Source organism: Echeneis naucrates, chromosome 10, assembly GCF_900963305.1.
Source record: "Echeneis naucrates chromosome 10, fEcheNa1.1, whole genome shotgun sequence".
NCBI lineage: Eukaryota > Metazoa > Chordata > Actinopteri > Carangiformes > Echeneidae > Echeneis > Echeneis naucrates.
The window spans coordinates 13777843-13792190 of record NC_042520.1 but is presented as its reverse complement, the minus strand read 5'-3'; the positions used below and the strand labels follow the sequence as shown (position 1 = coordinate 13792190).

The following is a 14348-nucleotide window of genomic DNA, read 5'->3' as shown; positions in this document are numbered from 1 at the left end:
TCTTCGGCGACTTATTAAGTATACCTTATAAAGAAATAATCAGCTGATAGAGTACACACGTTTGCACATATGCAGCAGAGCGACATCAGTATTACACTGTCGTGCCTTTTTAACGCTTATGTTCAATCATTTTATGAACATTTACTGGGTTCTTCTTGTTCCAGATGTTAAATCTAAATTTTGGGGACCTGGATTTGGCTCATCCAATTTAGAAAACTCAAACTAACTATGCGAATTTTAAAACTTTGAATTGGTGAACACTGAAAAATATCACTGAAATTAGTTATTGAAAAGTTGGATTCACAGTAAAACAAACAAACAAACAAACAAAATCGAACAAAATCCTAATACATCATTTCATGGGGAAATTGAAAACTACAGGCTTTACAAGTTGGAAAATTGCCTAATGTTCATATGATCGTGAAGATAATTTAGTAGAAGGCGCATTAACAAATCAATAAATCCAAGAAATATAAAACAGTGTGAAATGTGACCTGCTCCAACGAGCACTAACAGATTAAGAGAAATTAGGAGAAGATTACACATTGAATAGAATGTTACTATTTATTGATTGCGAGTGTCTGTTTATGTCTAAAAAACATACATATAAAATACCCCCATAGTTATAGATATAAAATCAAACTTTTTCTTCAAACCCTATAAAACAAAAATCTGATAAATACAGAATATTATCATATAAACCCACACAAATAGCCATCAACAAAAACTACAAAATGTACTATAAAACGTTACGGTATATCATTTTTGCTTTTTGCTCTTTAAATAATTCTCCTACATGCCTGTGGAAATGCTATAAAAAGTATGAAAAAATTGTGAATGTTGTACCATGAACTTGGTGGAAAATGCAATTCTGTTTAACAGAATAACCATTCAATGTATTTTAAATTGGAATGAAATAACAATGTAGCAGAAAAATTTAGAACTAATCAAATAGTAACATTAACGTTAAAAAGAGGGACTTGCTTGGGGTGGCTCTTGATAAAACAAACAAACAAACAAACAAACAAGCTATTGATGTGATGGGCTAATAGCACCCCAGACACAGTCAATTCATGAGTTTGCATAACTGGGAATAAAACTCCATAATTGCTACATTTTCCATTGTGCAATAGAGAGGCAGAAGCTCCCTAATAGATGCACTAAATTCATAAACCAGAAAGAGAATGAATCACTTCATTCATGATTGTGTACCCTACATTCATAATGCACATTTGGTTCCCATATTGCACAAATGTAAACACTTATGATCAATGTTTTCTCTTGTGACTTTTTTGGCTCAAGGTGAGAAAAAAAAAAACAAAACAAAAAACAACAATAACAGCCTATTGCTTTGGATGGATGGATTGGTTGTTTTGCAAGGCCTTAATGGCACTGGCACTTCCTCAACAGTGTATTGGTCAAACTTCACATTTTTTTTAAAGGCATTATACCTTAGACCACCCTCTTGCATGAACATTCATACCTGCATCCACCCCCCCCCCCCCCCCCACACACACACACACACCTTACACAGCCTTTATCCTGCCCCACACACTACTACATGCACGTATACAAACATACAGAACGTTCACTTGCATAATTGCACTGTAAATCTGTTTGCCTCCTCGCAGGTGCTTTGTTGGCTTCATTTATTCCACAGTCACAGATTTGGCCAAGTTTCTGGGACAATCAACCTGCAATAAGGCAAAGCAGTGTGTTAGCAAATCATTCAAATTAGCTTGCACATTAGGCTGAATTTAGGTAAATACTATGAATCAGGTCAGATAATAGATTTTTTTTTGTTCATGTTTAAATGCTAATGTGCATATACATTAACACAGGATACTGTCCGTGTGCATATACATTTGCTCTTTCATTGAATATGTGAAAACTGTGTTAACTACTTACATCGTATCCTCGCAGGACGGCCAAGTGGAACGACAGCAGCTGTAGGGGGATGACACTGAGGATGCCCTGCAGGCAGTCCACAGTCTGTGGCAGCTCGATGGTCCGGTAGGCATTCTTAGACATCTCAGGGTCGTCCTGGCAACACAGGATGATGGGCCGACCCTGATGGCAAAAACACTACCATTAGTCAGGCAATTGAATGTCATTATTTATGATGGATATTAGTACTCTGTGACACGGCTCTGAGAATATATGTGTGTGTTATGCCTTACTGTTCCACTTACTAAATTAATTTTCATTTTGCTATGTGATGGGTCTATGTCAAGAAGATTATCAAAAAATTTATGTAATGAATGGGCTATTTGTTCTTTGTATTTCACACCTTCCTGACCTGGTGTTAGACCTTCGTTACCTCCAAAATGCAAAACATGTTTTCCAAGACTTACCGATCTTGCAGTGACTTGTTGCAGAGCATTGTGACATTTAGTGTAGCAGCCGTCTCTCATGATAATCATGATGACTGGCATGTTTTTGTCAATGAGTGCCAGAGGACCGTGTTTCAACTCCCCGGCCAGGATGCCCTCTGAGTGCATGTATGTAATCTCTTTGATTTTCTGCAACAAAACAGAAAGGGTAAAATTATTTACTCTGCCCTCATATTTACTGAAGTAGGAAAGTGAATTGTAATTTTATGGCAGACCACTGTGACATTCTCAACTCACCAGTGCCCCCTCCAGACAGGTGGCATAGTTGAAACCTCGCCCCATAACCAGAAGGGACCTTTGCTGATATAATTCATTCGCAATGGACTTGATCTTTTCATCCAGAGACAACACTTTCTTTATCAGATCTAGAAGAAGTGGGCAGGTCTTACACAGATGAAGCAGTATTTTGATAATGCCGTTGCATCTATCTGTCTACATATGAAGATGCTATGTGCTCAAAATGAGACCATCTGGTGTTTGCAGGAGAACTAACCAGGTAGCACCTTGAAGGCGCTGATGATCTCCAGCCTTCTCTTCTGTAGAGAGAGCTTGTCCTCACTCATCATTAGGCTGAACATGATGAGGGCCACAAACTGACTGGTGTAGGCCTGGATCACAAATCACACACAGAAAACATTAATATGTAAGCTGTGCCTAGCAGTGTGGCCGAAAGACCCATTTTAGCATCAATTTAACCACACAAACTTGTGTTACCACATGACAGCTTGTATTAATGGTAATCACTGCGTGTCTGTTTCACATTTTGCTGTTGATAGATACAGACATAAACCTGTTAATGTAGAGTATAAACTGTACCTTAGTGCTAGCCACACCTATCTCAGGTCCGGCATTGATGTGGACTCCACAGTCTGTTTCTCTACAGATAGAGCTGCCCACAGTGTTGGTTATGCCAACTGTCAGAGCACCATGGTCCTTGCAGTAGCGCAGTGCCATCAAGGTATCTGCTGTTTCTCCTAAACAGGGAAAAAGGTATGAAAAGTTGGATACGCTGAAAACACTATTGAAGGAGGACTTTAAATGAGGATCGTAATTTCTTCAGGTTTCGCCCAAGACGGATGATGTGAGGCAAATCCTTCTTTACAGTCTGTTTCATGGTCAATATTGTCTTGTCTGACAGAGTATGTGTTATTCACCTGACTGACTGATGAAGAAGCAAACGTCATCTCTGAAAACTGGGGTACTTCGATCTAGGAAGTCACTTGCCAGCTCAACCATGACAGGCAGCTCTGTCAGCTCCTCAAGGATCTGTCTGGTCTACAAAGGAGGTAAAGAAAATCAATTTTGTAATTATCAGTTTTGTTTTGATTTTTATTTTACTGTTCATGACTTTATTTGGGTTTGCTTTTTTTTTTTGTTCTTATCGTAATTTATGACATTTGTACTCACAGCCACTGCAGCGTGGAAGCTAGTGCCACACCCAATCATGATTAACCGTCTGCATCGTTTGATTTCTTTCAGGTGATCCTTCAGCCCACCGAGAACCACTAAGGAACCAGGAGGTAAGACAGACTATTCATTTAATGCATGTTATTTGACTAAATGTTAGTCCTCAGTCACAGATATTGTACACACTATAATCAGATTGCTTTATCTTGGTTGGGTACTTTTGAAGTAGGGCAGATTTAGGAGGCACAGCAGTCACCTTTGGTTTAAATATGTGATCTCATAACACATACACATGCAATCAAAGTGGTAATATGTGTTTTACTATTCGATTGTTGTTTGTATGACAGGCTATCAGCACACTGCAGCTCCTGTCTGAATTTGTTTATGTCAGTTAACGTTGATTTAAAGGGATCAGGAAGCTGCTCATGTGCCCTATGTATACTTAATACTTAGAAGAGCACCTTTGTTGTTATCAAAACAAATCCGGCCTCTCATGGTGTTGACTACTGATTCCGGCTGCTCAAAGATCTCCTTCTGCATAAAGGCGTCAAAATTGCCTGCGAAATGGAGAATACACATGAATTAGCAATTAGCAATGTTAGCGTTTCACTTGTTCAGCCACCAGAGGGCGAGCAAGCACAAGTCTGTTAGATTGGCCTGATGTGTAGAACAATTAGCATATCCAGATGGTGCTGTTAGCAGTTAGTTTGTTAGGTTTAAACTGTTTAAACTTAATAGAAATAAAAGCAATAGATTTTACTAAGAACCAAGAACAATACAATAGTCCTTTTGATGATTAGCTGACCTTTCATGATCTGTTGCAGCTCCATCTGCAGGGTCTGGATCGCTCTGACAGGATCCTCACCAGCCTGCCAGTTCAATCTGTGAATGGAGAGTTTCCCCTGTCGGACCACGGCAATATCATCATCCTCCAGATACAACACCTTGTTGGTGTGCTCAATAATGGCGCTGTGAGTCAACATGTGGATGTGCACAAGATGAGAAAAACAAATATTTTGTTGATTTGTGAGGATATGGCATCAAGTCAGAGAGATTCATTAAAAAGACAAATGAATAATAATAATTCAAAACAGAGAAATAGCTTCTCACCTGGCATCAGAGGCAAAGTAATACTCCACAGCTGAGCCATCCTCGACTGACTGTATGGAGTTGGAGCAGTCAGGGCGGTTATGGCTGTTCTTCTTGTTGAGTCCCTCTTTTAAGTTACAGGGGCACATGTCAGAGGTCAAGGTTCGCATGTCAAAGAGTCACTTTGCTTTGAGTGACAAATAAATCAAGATGTGCTCATCATTTGAATTTTGCAACTTTGCAATGTCATGATATTCTAGTTTGATGGTAAAACTCCGAGAACTTTTAATGTGGAGCATCCAACCAAAAGTGTACATTGTATTGATGCTGCTGTGTGGTTGATAAAATTTTAAACTTTTGAATTGTAGGCAAAATGACATGTCAGAAGAATTTAGCCAGATTACTATTCAGCACATGACAGTGCTGAGTTTTATGTTGTGGCAACTAAACAACAGAAAGATTTCAGTAGGACAGTAAAGACAAAAGTTCTGAGCGACGCCAGCAGAAAGGAAAATGCGGAATGTTTGTGGGGTTCTTCTGCTGAGTTTACAACACACTGACATGACACAGAACCAAACATGGTCTCAAGTGGTAGCTTTGCTTTGCTGTTTGTGCCAACAATGAGGATCTGTGATGAGACAGTCACTTATTCTCATCTGGTCACTCTGTAAAAACAGAATTCTTTCGGCATCACAGTAATTCTGCCTTGGACTTTGTACTGAACTCACTTTTTGAAGCTGAATGAACGGTATTTTGAACAATTCATCAGCGCCTCTTTTCAAATCCATTTTTTTCTGCTGGGAATTCTGGAATTAGAAACCATACTTTTTTCAGCAAGTATTGGAGTTTCCAAAGCAGTTCCAGCGTTTAAAGCTACATCTAAATCCCTGGCAACATCTCAGGAAAGAATCATTGCACAATAAAAGGGAGCGCCAGAAAACATCTTGTTTTACTCCCACAGTTAGCCATTTTGACAAAGTCAGTGTAGAGTGATTTAAATATATCTAAGAAAAATTGTAGTTAGAACAATATTGTACTGTATGTAAAGAGAAAATGCTCCCTTGTTAGTGGGTGAGGCCTCTGAACATTTGAGGAGCTGTGATAAGTGTAGTAAGGGAGATTTCTGTGTCTCTCTGATAATTGTTTTTCAAAAATTGCATCATATAGTTCCTTACAAATACTGACCTGGTTCAAGTTTGCCCAAAACTACACTGCCTAGTTGTCTTTAATTATGTTCAGTCTTTTTATTTTTTTTAATCATGATACCACCTATTCACTTGATTTAAAACACGAATACACATGAATAGATGACAAAACTTCAGTTTTGAGATGTTGTGAAAGTTTTGACGGGCCAAAGCTTTTTATAGTCTGGTTCTTGTCTATATTATCCTCTTAAGATGCGTTTAAAAGTAACTTTAGAAAATGGTGAGACCGCTGATGAAACTGATCTTAACATACTTTTTCTGCTGCTGTTACCTGTATTGCATATTTACTTGACCTATAAAACCATTGTTGTTAGATAATCAGGCAGTCATAGGAACAGAACTCACTGCTGTTGTACTGGACAGTGATCTCTTCGGTTGGCAGCTCATGCTCACTTCGCACACCAATGAGCAATGGACTTCCTCTCCTGCCGGGACAAGAATGAAGCAGTTATGGACAAAAAGATGGAAGGAGGGAAGGAGGTGGGAGAAAAGAGAGGATTAGAATTTTTGGTTGCACAACTATGTCAGATACACACTGTCATGTGATACTTTGTGAAAATGTCAACATTGCGAAAACCTGACACTGCATCTGACTCTGTTATTCCAAAGAAAACACTCATAGCACTCTTTATATCCTTCTTTATCTACTTATATCACTTTTATCCGTTGTTCTCTAAAATTCAATAAATGAAAAAGTATATCACAGGCAGTTTTGTATTTAATCCTTCCGAGTATGTTGGTCTTCCAATCTTGACCACTTGACAGGTAAACTGATCCTCCCTCCACATACATCCCTCTACCATTGCGTCACAGATCCTGGACTGAGTCACCGCTTCCTCATTGATTTTTTTTATTTATTCCACGTGGGTTACTGGTAGTGGCTTTGAAAATTGCAATCAGATGTTTGATGATGATGTCGATTTGGCAGGTAATGGAGGGGTGTGTGAGCAAAGTTTAAAATAGATGAAACAATGAATGCACTTATTCTGTAACCACATCGCAAACAGTGAAGAAAAACTAAAAATTATGGTGACAGGACCTCTTGAAAAGCTGAAGGCCGCTCCTTTTTTCTTTTCTTTTTCTGTCTCAATCCCTTCTTTCACTCTGGGGAATGACTACACTGATGTAAGAGCACTGGTTGTTTTAAGGGGTGTGGGACTGAAAACGTGGTCACTATCCAACACAATATTTACCCTCAGGGAGGGAGAGATGAGAAGAAGGGATGAAAGTAAATAAGAAAAAGACCTGGTGTTGGAGAGAGAAGAGGAAAACACCAGGATGTGAGAAAACCAGAACGTAAGAGAGATGTAGAGAAGAGAGTAAAAGTATTGCTGGAAGGGTGGGTGCTGACAAGCATCATTAGATAATTACAAACATTCTTCCAACTCTAAATTGTGCAGGACAATGCTTACTGTTCAACATTTTACCCAGAAAACTACAGCGTTTCACCAAAGCTGAGCAACTCTGACATCAGCTGCCAGTATAATTTACTTAAAAAAAAAAAAGAAAGAAAAAACTGACATACCAAAGTTTCTTTAATTTAGCTGTGGGTGTGCCAACAAGTAGGCGCCCCAGCCTCTTATCTGGCTTTATTTTGCTGCCCATCTTCCCTTATAATTTTTCTTCCTTTTTTATTACTTGCTCATCTCCCTTTTTCCCTGATCCACGAAGGCTCACTGAGCTCACTGAGGAAGTGATTAACCAGGAGTCTTGCTCACAGCTGAACTTCCTGGAGCTGAAACAGGAAACTCTCTCGTCTCTCTGTTAATGAGTCACAGAGAAGAAGGTGTAGGTCCGGCTGCCCACAGGCCAGAGGCCCAGGCGGGAGAGAGGGGATCTGGATTCAAATTCTGCTCCTCCTCTTTGCCGGTCTTGAGACGTAGATAAGTCTGACACATGCAGCCTGGTGGGAATCTACGCACATTTGGATGCAAAGCATAATGGCCCTCTATCGCAAGAAAAGAACGCTCCGCCGGCATAACACACCATTTACTGGTTGGAATCCCAGATAAGACATTGAATCATAAATGTGGAATTGCTTCGCAGTTGTTATAACTGGGATGAGTCATCTCCAATAAACCTTGGATCAGGGTATACTAGGTATACTATACAGGATACTAGATTAATACGAAGTAAAACGTGTGCGTATGTGTGGTTGAGTATATACTAACCTGGTGGACACAGCCTCTCCAGGGAAATGACGGCTTTTAAACACCAGAGCGAAAGCCCCCTCCTGAGACAAGGAGAAGCAGAGGAAATAAAGATTACATTAGGTTGCAAGGAAAGAGAAAAAATATATATATATATAAAAAAAAGATTTTACATTTTATGCAAAGTCAGAGTAAGATGTGTATTCCTGGAGAATGTCTGTGTGAAATCTTTAAGCGAAACATTTTTGGACACAAATGTCTCTTTTAACTCTGTGGGGCTCTGTGTGCTGGGGGTGTGGCCGAGTGTTGGAAAGTAGTAGGTTCTGGGATGGGGGGGGTAAAGAGTAATAAGACCTCTATTGTATAGGGATAGCTGTATTTACGAAAGCACTGCCTCCATTACTTGCTGTGGTGGTTACTAGAAACAGAATTGGGTGTGTGTTTTTGTGTGTGGCGGTGGGGGGGGGGGGGGTTATGATGCGGGAGTCTCGGGGAGGGTGAGTGGTTCTCACTATCTGGGTCCCATTACTCAAAACCCAAAATTGCGGCTTTTGTCTTTTCTTTTGTTTCCGTTCCTGTGAACAGACAACAACTCACCCAACTGAAAAGTGGGAAGTTATGGAGAAAGGTTGCATAATGGAAAAGGGAGGGTTGCTCCAGCTCACTTGAATTGGAAAAAAAAAAGGTTTCTACGAATGATGATGTCACCTGTGATGCAGTTTGGGTGGTTGCCATGGGGACTGCTTTTGTGATTGTGTACTGTGTTTCGCTGTACAGACAGTCTAAGCAGTTTCTAAAGTTGTGTGTGTGTGTTTGACTGCCCAATGACACTTTTTATAACACTACGTGTCATAATGTTAGTCTTCATTATTACCAGAATTGGTAATAAAAATTTCAGGTTATATAAATTTCTATCTCCAAACACAGAGACAGAGCTGGTGCAAGAATAACCATAAACCCCCTGTGTGTGTTTGTGTGTCAGCTACTCACTAGCTGCTGGACCACCCTCTCAACCAGTGTGGAGAAGGTGATGCGGTCATTCTCTCGGTTGTCGTAAACATATTTGATCAACTTTGGGATGACCTCTGTGTCTGTCTCTGACTCAAACTCATATCCTTTGGTGATCTTAGAAAGGCATAAGAGACAATTTATCATTATACACAACGTAGCTGAAAGCCTGTTTTGTGTGAATTAATGATTAACACGAAACATAACCATGTCATATAACTGTTATGTGGAACAGGTAATTAATTAAATGAAAATGTCCTCAAGTGACTAGATTACTTTGCAAGATACTTTGCTAAACTTATGATATCAAACACCAAGGTTGCACAGGTGAAGCAATTGCCCATTAAATGTTTTAGGAGCAACATTTTGGTTTGAACAAGCTCATTTTGTTTTTTTCAGCCTTTTCATAATTTCATTATGTCCCTTCCTCAAGAAAAGCATGATCCCCTCTACAGTATATTTACTTGAGATTTTAGGCCATGCTTCATGTAAGGTAATAACAAAAAGTATTTTTCAACTACATGAAACTGTAGAACTTAGTTTGTCTGTAGAATTCCTGATGGGGTGACTTACCAGATACTCCTTCAGCTCTTTGTAGTTGGTGATAATGCCATTGTGGATGACAACAAACTCTGAGAGAGACAAAGAGTGTGAAGAAATCAAGTAGGATCAGCACACAAAAGGTCAAAAAGAGTCTTGGTGAAGTTGTGGGAGGAGCACTTACATGGTCTCGTCATATAATATTTAGATGCATTTCAATTCTTAATGGTATTTTTATATTGTCCAAGAACTAAATAATTGAAGCGCAATACAATTTACCACATCTACAGATCAATACCAATACCCTATCTGATGACAGAATGTAACTTGGAGAGAAAGGGCATGTTGACCAGACTGTTGATTTGTATGCAATTTAAATGACTAAGTCCTTTCACATCTACAAGGCAGAGCAGGACAGCTTGTTGTGTAGAAATAACATGATGGATTGTCAAAGCGTATATCTGGTAAGAACAGACTAAAGCAAAAGATGACTATTACCCATGAAACAACACACAGCTGCGGTATAGTGTTTCTTCTTGTGATATGGACTTTAACACCTTGGACTTTTACACTCTGGACACACCTTAGAACATGGCGTATTACTGAGAGCGAGATCTAAGGTATGCATGTGTTCACATTTTGAACTTAAACATCATTACTGAAATGCTGGTGAGCCGTCAAGCTTCTTTGATCGATAGTAAAATGTAGGCTTTAGTTCTACTGAACCAAACAAAGCACCTTCCAATGGAATCATCATCATCATGTAGATGTAGATAGCACGCCAGCTTTCAGAAATAGTATCTATCCTACATCTGTCCTCCCATTCCTACAATATGCTTTCCATGGATTTAAATTAGCTGAGCATGGGTGTTAAGTGGCTTTGTAAACTGTATATTAAAGTTATGTTTGGGAATTTTACCATTATTCTTGTCAGAACGATGAGGGTGGCTGTTGAGAGCACTCGGCTCTCCGTGTGTGGCCCAACGAGTGTGCGCAAGGCCAAAGTGAGTGCACAGCTGCGTGTCCAGGTCCAGTGTGTCTTTCCCTGAACATGGAAAACACAGCACCAAAATGAGACCAAAATGATAAGACTGTGGGGGATTTTAAAGACAGAAACTTTTTTCTTCCCCACAATGAAGAAAAAGAACATAAGATGGGGTTTCAAAATAACTGTAACAGCTTCATTGTTCATTCTGAGGTACATGGAGAACACTCACTAAAACGATCAAAATATAAAAAAATTGTAATCATCAAGTATTAACTCTTGTATTTATCTAATAGGGTAGCATGTAAGAAGGGTCTGAGATTAATTCCTGGGCCTGGAGCCTTTCTGAGTGGATACCGCTTGTTCAAAGTTTAGGTTAGATGAAAGCTTTAATACGTATTATTGCCACAGTTTACGTATATAATGAATAAAGAAATATAGTGAAATGTGCATTAACCCACTGTATAGCTCCTCATCCAAAGCCTTGACCTTCCCCTTCTTCTTGATCAAGCAGATGGTGTTACCATTGATGTCAGAGGTTGTCTTGTTGGGTCCATCGACAGCAATTCCTACAGAGAGATACGACAGGAAAAGAAAACTACATCCATTTATAATGTCACACGGAAGGACATCAAATTGAAAACAGTCACGGGCAGTTAGTTTGTATGTGTGTGTGTGTGAGTGCTGAGGGCAACGATGATGGTTTTAGAGTACATGTTTGGGAGAGGCAATTAATTGTGATTCATAAAAAAAAAACGGCAACACATTCAATCCTGTAAACTTCTTAATTATACCAACATTACTGTTTAGGTGTACCTAGGTGTGGTGTTTGTCATTGATTGATCGACTTATTTTTATGTCTTCAACAAAAATGCTAGGCCTGTGTGTGGGTGTGTGCGAGCTGTGTGCTGTGGATCTGGTTTTGGCACTTGTTGCTGAGGATAGTGCCAATACAGTAAAGTAAAGTACTTGGCTTGCTTCACGAATCATACCAGCTTTAATTAAATTTAACAGTCAAAGTCAACTTTATTGTCAATTGTACATGATACACAGAGGAATCGAAATTACGTTTTGCTTTTTGCTCCTCAACGCTGTGACATAAAAACCCCCCAAAATAAAAGTGGAGAATATAGAAGAGCAAAAATTAAAGTATAGATGTATTAGGGAACTAAACCATCCAGGATCAGGGTTTGTTCATGTCAACTTTGAGACAGCAATATTATGACTTGTACTGATACCTTTCATCATGACGGCAACTGTAAATCTGTTTCATTGCTGGTTGGAGTAATTCAGCTCAGCATAAAATTTCTGGGTTATTGTCTTTCTTCAAAGGTGGTACCAAGGAGTAATATGTGTGTGTGTGTGTGGCAACTCTGAGAAGCTGAGTGTCTTACCTGCTGAATCGTACCCTCTGTACTCCAGTCTCTGCAGTCCCCTCACCAGCGTTTCAAATATCTCCTTTCTGGTGCGAGGCACTCGGTAATTCAGGTAGGCAAATATCCCTTTGAGTGAAGGAAGGAGAAGGAGAGGAGGACACAGGATTTGACTTCTGAATTCTCTCAGACGTTCAAAGTTGCTGGTCGAGTTATCCAACCACAAAGGCACCGTGCCATCTTTTTGATTTCTCTAGACAAGTATTTTAAATATCCTTAATGTGGTTTGAACCAATGACCTCTGCCGACCTCAGTTATTAGGTGCTATTAATATGAACTATTTTGCTATTTTTTACTCCAGCTCTGTTGTGTTTACTCTCCATGAATTTCATCTGAGTTATTCACGTTATATTTTGCAAGCAACCAGACATTACATGCCATGAGGGGAATAGAAGGGAATCCTTCTAATGGCGCTCTTATTTTCAACGGCTTTGTGGACACTGTATGTGCACATACAAAGCACTACATTTTCCTATTCATTTGAATGAGAAAGTGTGTCCAACCTTTTGACTGGTGTGTGTGTGTGTGTGTGTGTGTGTGTGTGTGTGTACGTCCCCAGACAGCTTTCCCCTCCCGGACACACAGCTGGCCATTGACTAAAACACATTGAGCACAGTGTTGACAGAGCCAGGTAGGCAGGCTGACAGAGGAGGAGGAGGGGGGGAGGGGGGGGGGGGGGGCATGTCCGCTCACCCAGGGGTGCCAGGGTCCGAATGAAGCAGGCAAAACGTACATGGCACCCATCTTCATGAAGGAGGGATCTGGGTTATTTTCTTGACGCTAACTGGTGGGACCTGTCTGTCTTGCTTCCACTGCCTGACACTGACACGTAGCAGTTGTGCGCAAAGAGCTTCAGGAATCGACTCAGCGAACACATCGGACATTCATCCAACTGCTGCGGCTCAGAAACGTCCAACTCATCCGCACAACTGCGACAGGGGCCGAGGCACAAAAACAACAACAGCAAAAATAAAAGTAAAAAAAAAAAAACTAAACATGCCGTTAACTTTACGGCCAGATTCAATTTAAACTCAGAAACACCCAAATCCTCGCCTGGCTATTTCAGCACTGGACTCTGCGGGACCCGGCTCCAGTTTCAAGAGGCGACGGGCTCAATTCTTCTACCGAAAAAAAAAAAAAAAAAAAAAAAAGGTTTTGGAGATCTATACAAACTCGATGAAAACAAAACTTACCGCACATTGCTGAATCGTGATTGTGGCTGAAAACAACTTGTAACGTCTCCGGTCGAAGTGATGCTTTCGCGTCTGCCGCGTAAAGTCCAGCCCTCACTCCGTCTGCGCATTTAAAGTGTGTTTCCTGGAGAGGCGGCGGTGCCTCCTCCTCCTCCTGCTGGCCGGTCCCCTCCCCTGTCCTCTCAGGTGTTTACCGCCTGAATTAAAAGCCTTATTTGCCAACTCACGTCATCCATTGCTATTAATGAAATGACAGGCTGCTGTGTAGCTGTCATTCTTCCCATCGTTCGTTTTGTGAGGGACCGGTCCAGTTCTTTATTTTATTTAATTTTATTTTATTTTATTTTATTTCATGGGCTGTGAATGAAACATCGGATGTTGAGCAGATTTATTCCTAAGTGTGCTCGTTGGTTACCTGGTTTTTAAAGGACATCTTTGTGTTCTTGCTGTAGTAGAAGCAGTTGATTTAGAAAGGCGTGCCTAACAGGTGACCAAATTGCGAGCAATTAAATTATTTCCTGATCACCTTAATTAAGGGGAGCTAAAGAGTGACGTAGCACATTTGGCACTTATTCACGCAAGTGAGTATCTGCGGATCTGCAGACTCCAGCTGTCATCAAACTCGTTCCTCAACATTTTACAGTGATAACACGTTCTCGCTATAACTCGTTGTTAAATACATTTTCCAAACCTACAGGTTCATGGCAGTTCCAGAGGGCGCAGATCTGCGGTAAATCCTGGTTCTTTTTTTTCCTCCTCTGCTAGTTGCCAGGTTCCTCATATCTCAAAAACTGGTTCCCGCATCAGGTGGAGTTCCACTTAGGAATGAGTGATGACCGCTCGAAGTGGGCCATGGTTTTGTTATTCATTTTAAGTATAGATGTAATTCATTTTTCAAAATAAAAATATCAGTTTTTCTTTCAGTCAGTCACTGAGGAAGGTAGG

The 14348-nt window shown here is 40.2% G+C and overlaps 1 protein-coding gene across 1 annotated transcript; it reads right to left on the bottom strand.

Moving 5' to 3' along the window:
• Window positions 1-550: 550 nt before the first annotated feature.
• gfpt2 (glutamine-fructose-6-phosphate transaminase 2) lies at window positions 551-13504 on the bottom strand. Its single transcript, XM_029513100.1, has 19 exons — window positions 13404-13504; window positions 12172-12279; window positions 11239-11346; window positions 10712-10837; window positions 9826-9884; window positions 9235-9369; window positions 8266-8327; window positions 6440-6519; window positions 4911-5016; window positions 4606-4769; window positions 4262-4357; window positions 3801-3898; window positions 3548-3668; window positions 3210-3367; window positions 2887-3001; window positions 2631-2758; window positions 2355-2522; window positions 1909-2070; window positions 551-1694 (listed from the first exon to the last, which is right to left on the bottom strand). Exons 1-19 carry the CDS (start codon window positions 13408-13410, stop codon window positions 1650-1652), a joined length of 2046 nt encoding a protein of 681 aa, XP_029368960.1. The 5' UTR covers window positions 13411-13504; the 3' UTR covers window positions 551-1649.
• Window positions 13505-14348: the final 844 nt, after the last annotated feature.

Bases quoted from the DNA above. Each gene is read 5' to 3' on its own strand.
- gfpt2 (XM_029513100.1), bottom strand. The intron at 3,899-4,261 runs GTGCTCTTCTAA...CTGGTTCCTTAG, and splicing joins TTGTTTTGATAACAACAAAG to TGGTTCTCGGTGGGCTGAAG. The intron at 3,002-3,209 runs GTACAGTTTATA...TTTGTGATCCAG, and splicing joins TAGGTGTGGCTAGCACTAAG to GCCTACACCAGTCAGTTTGT.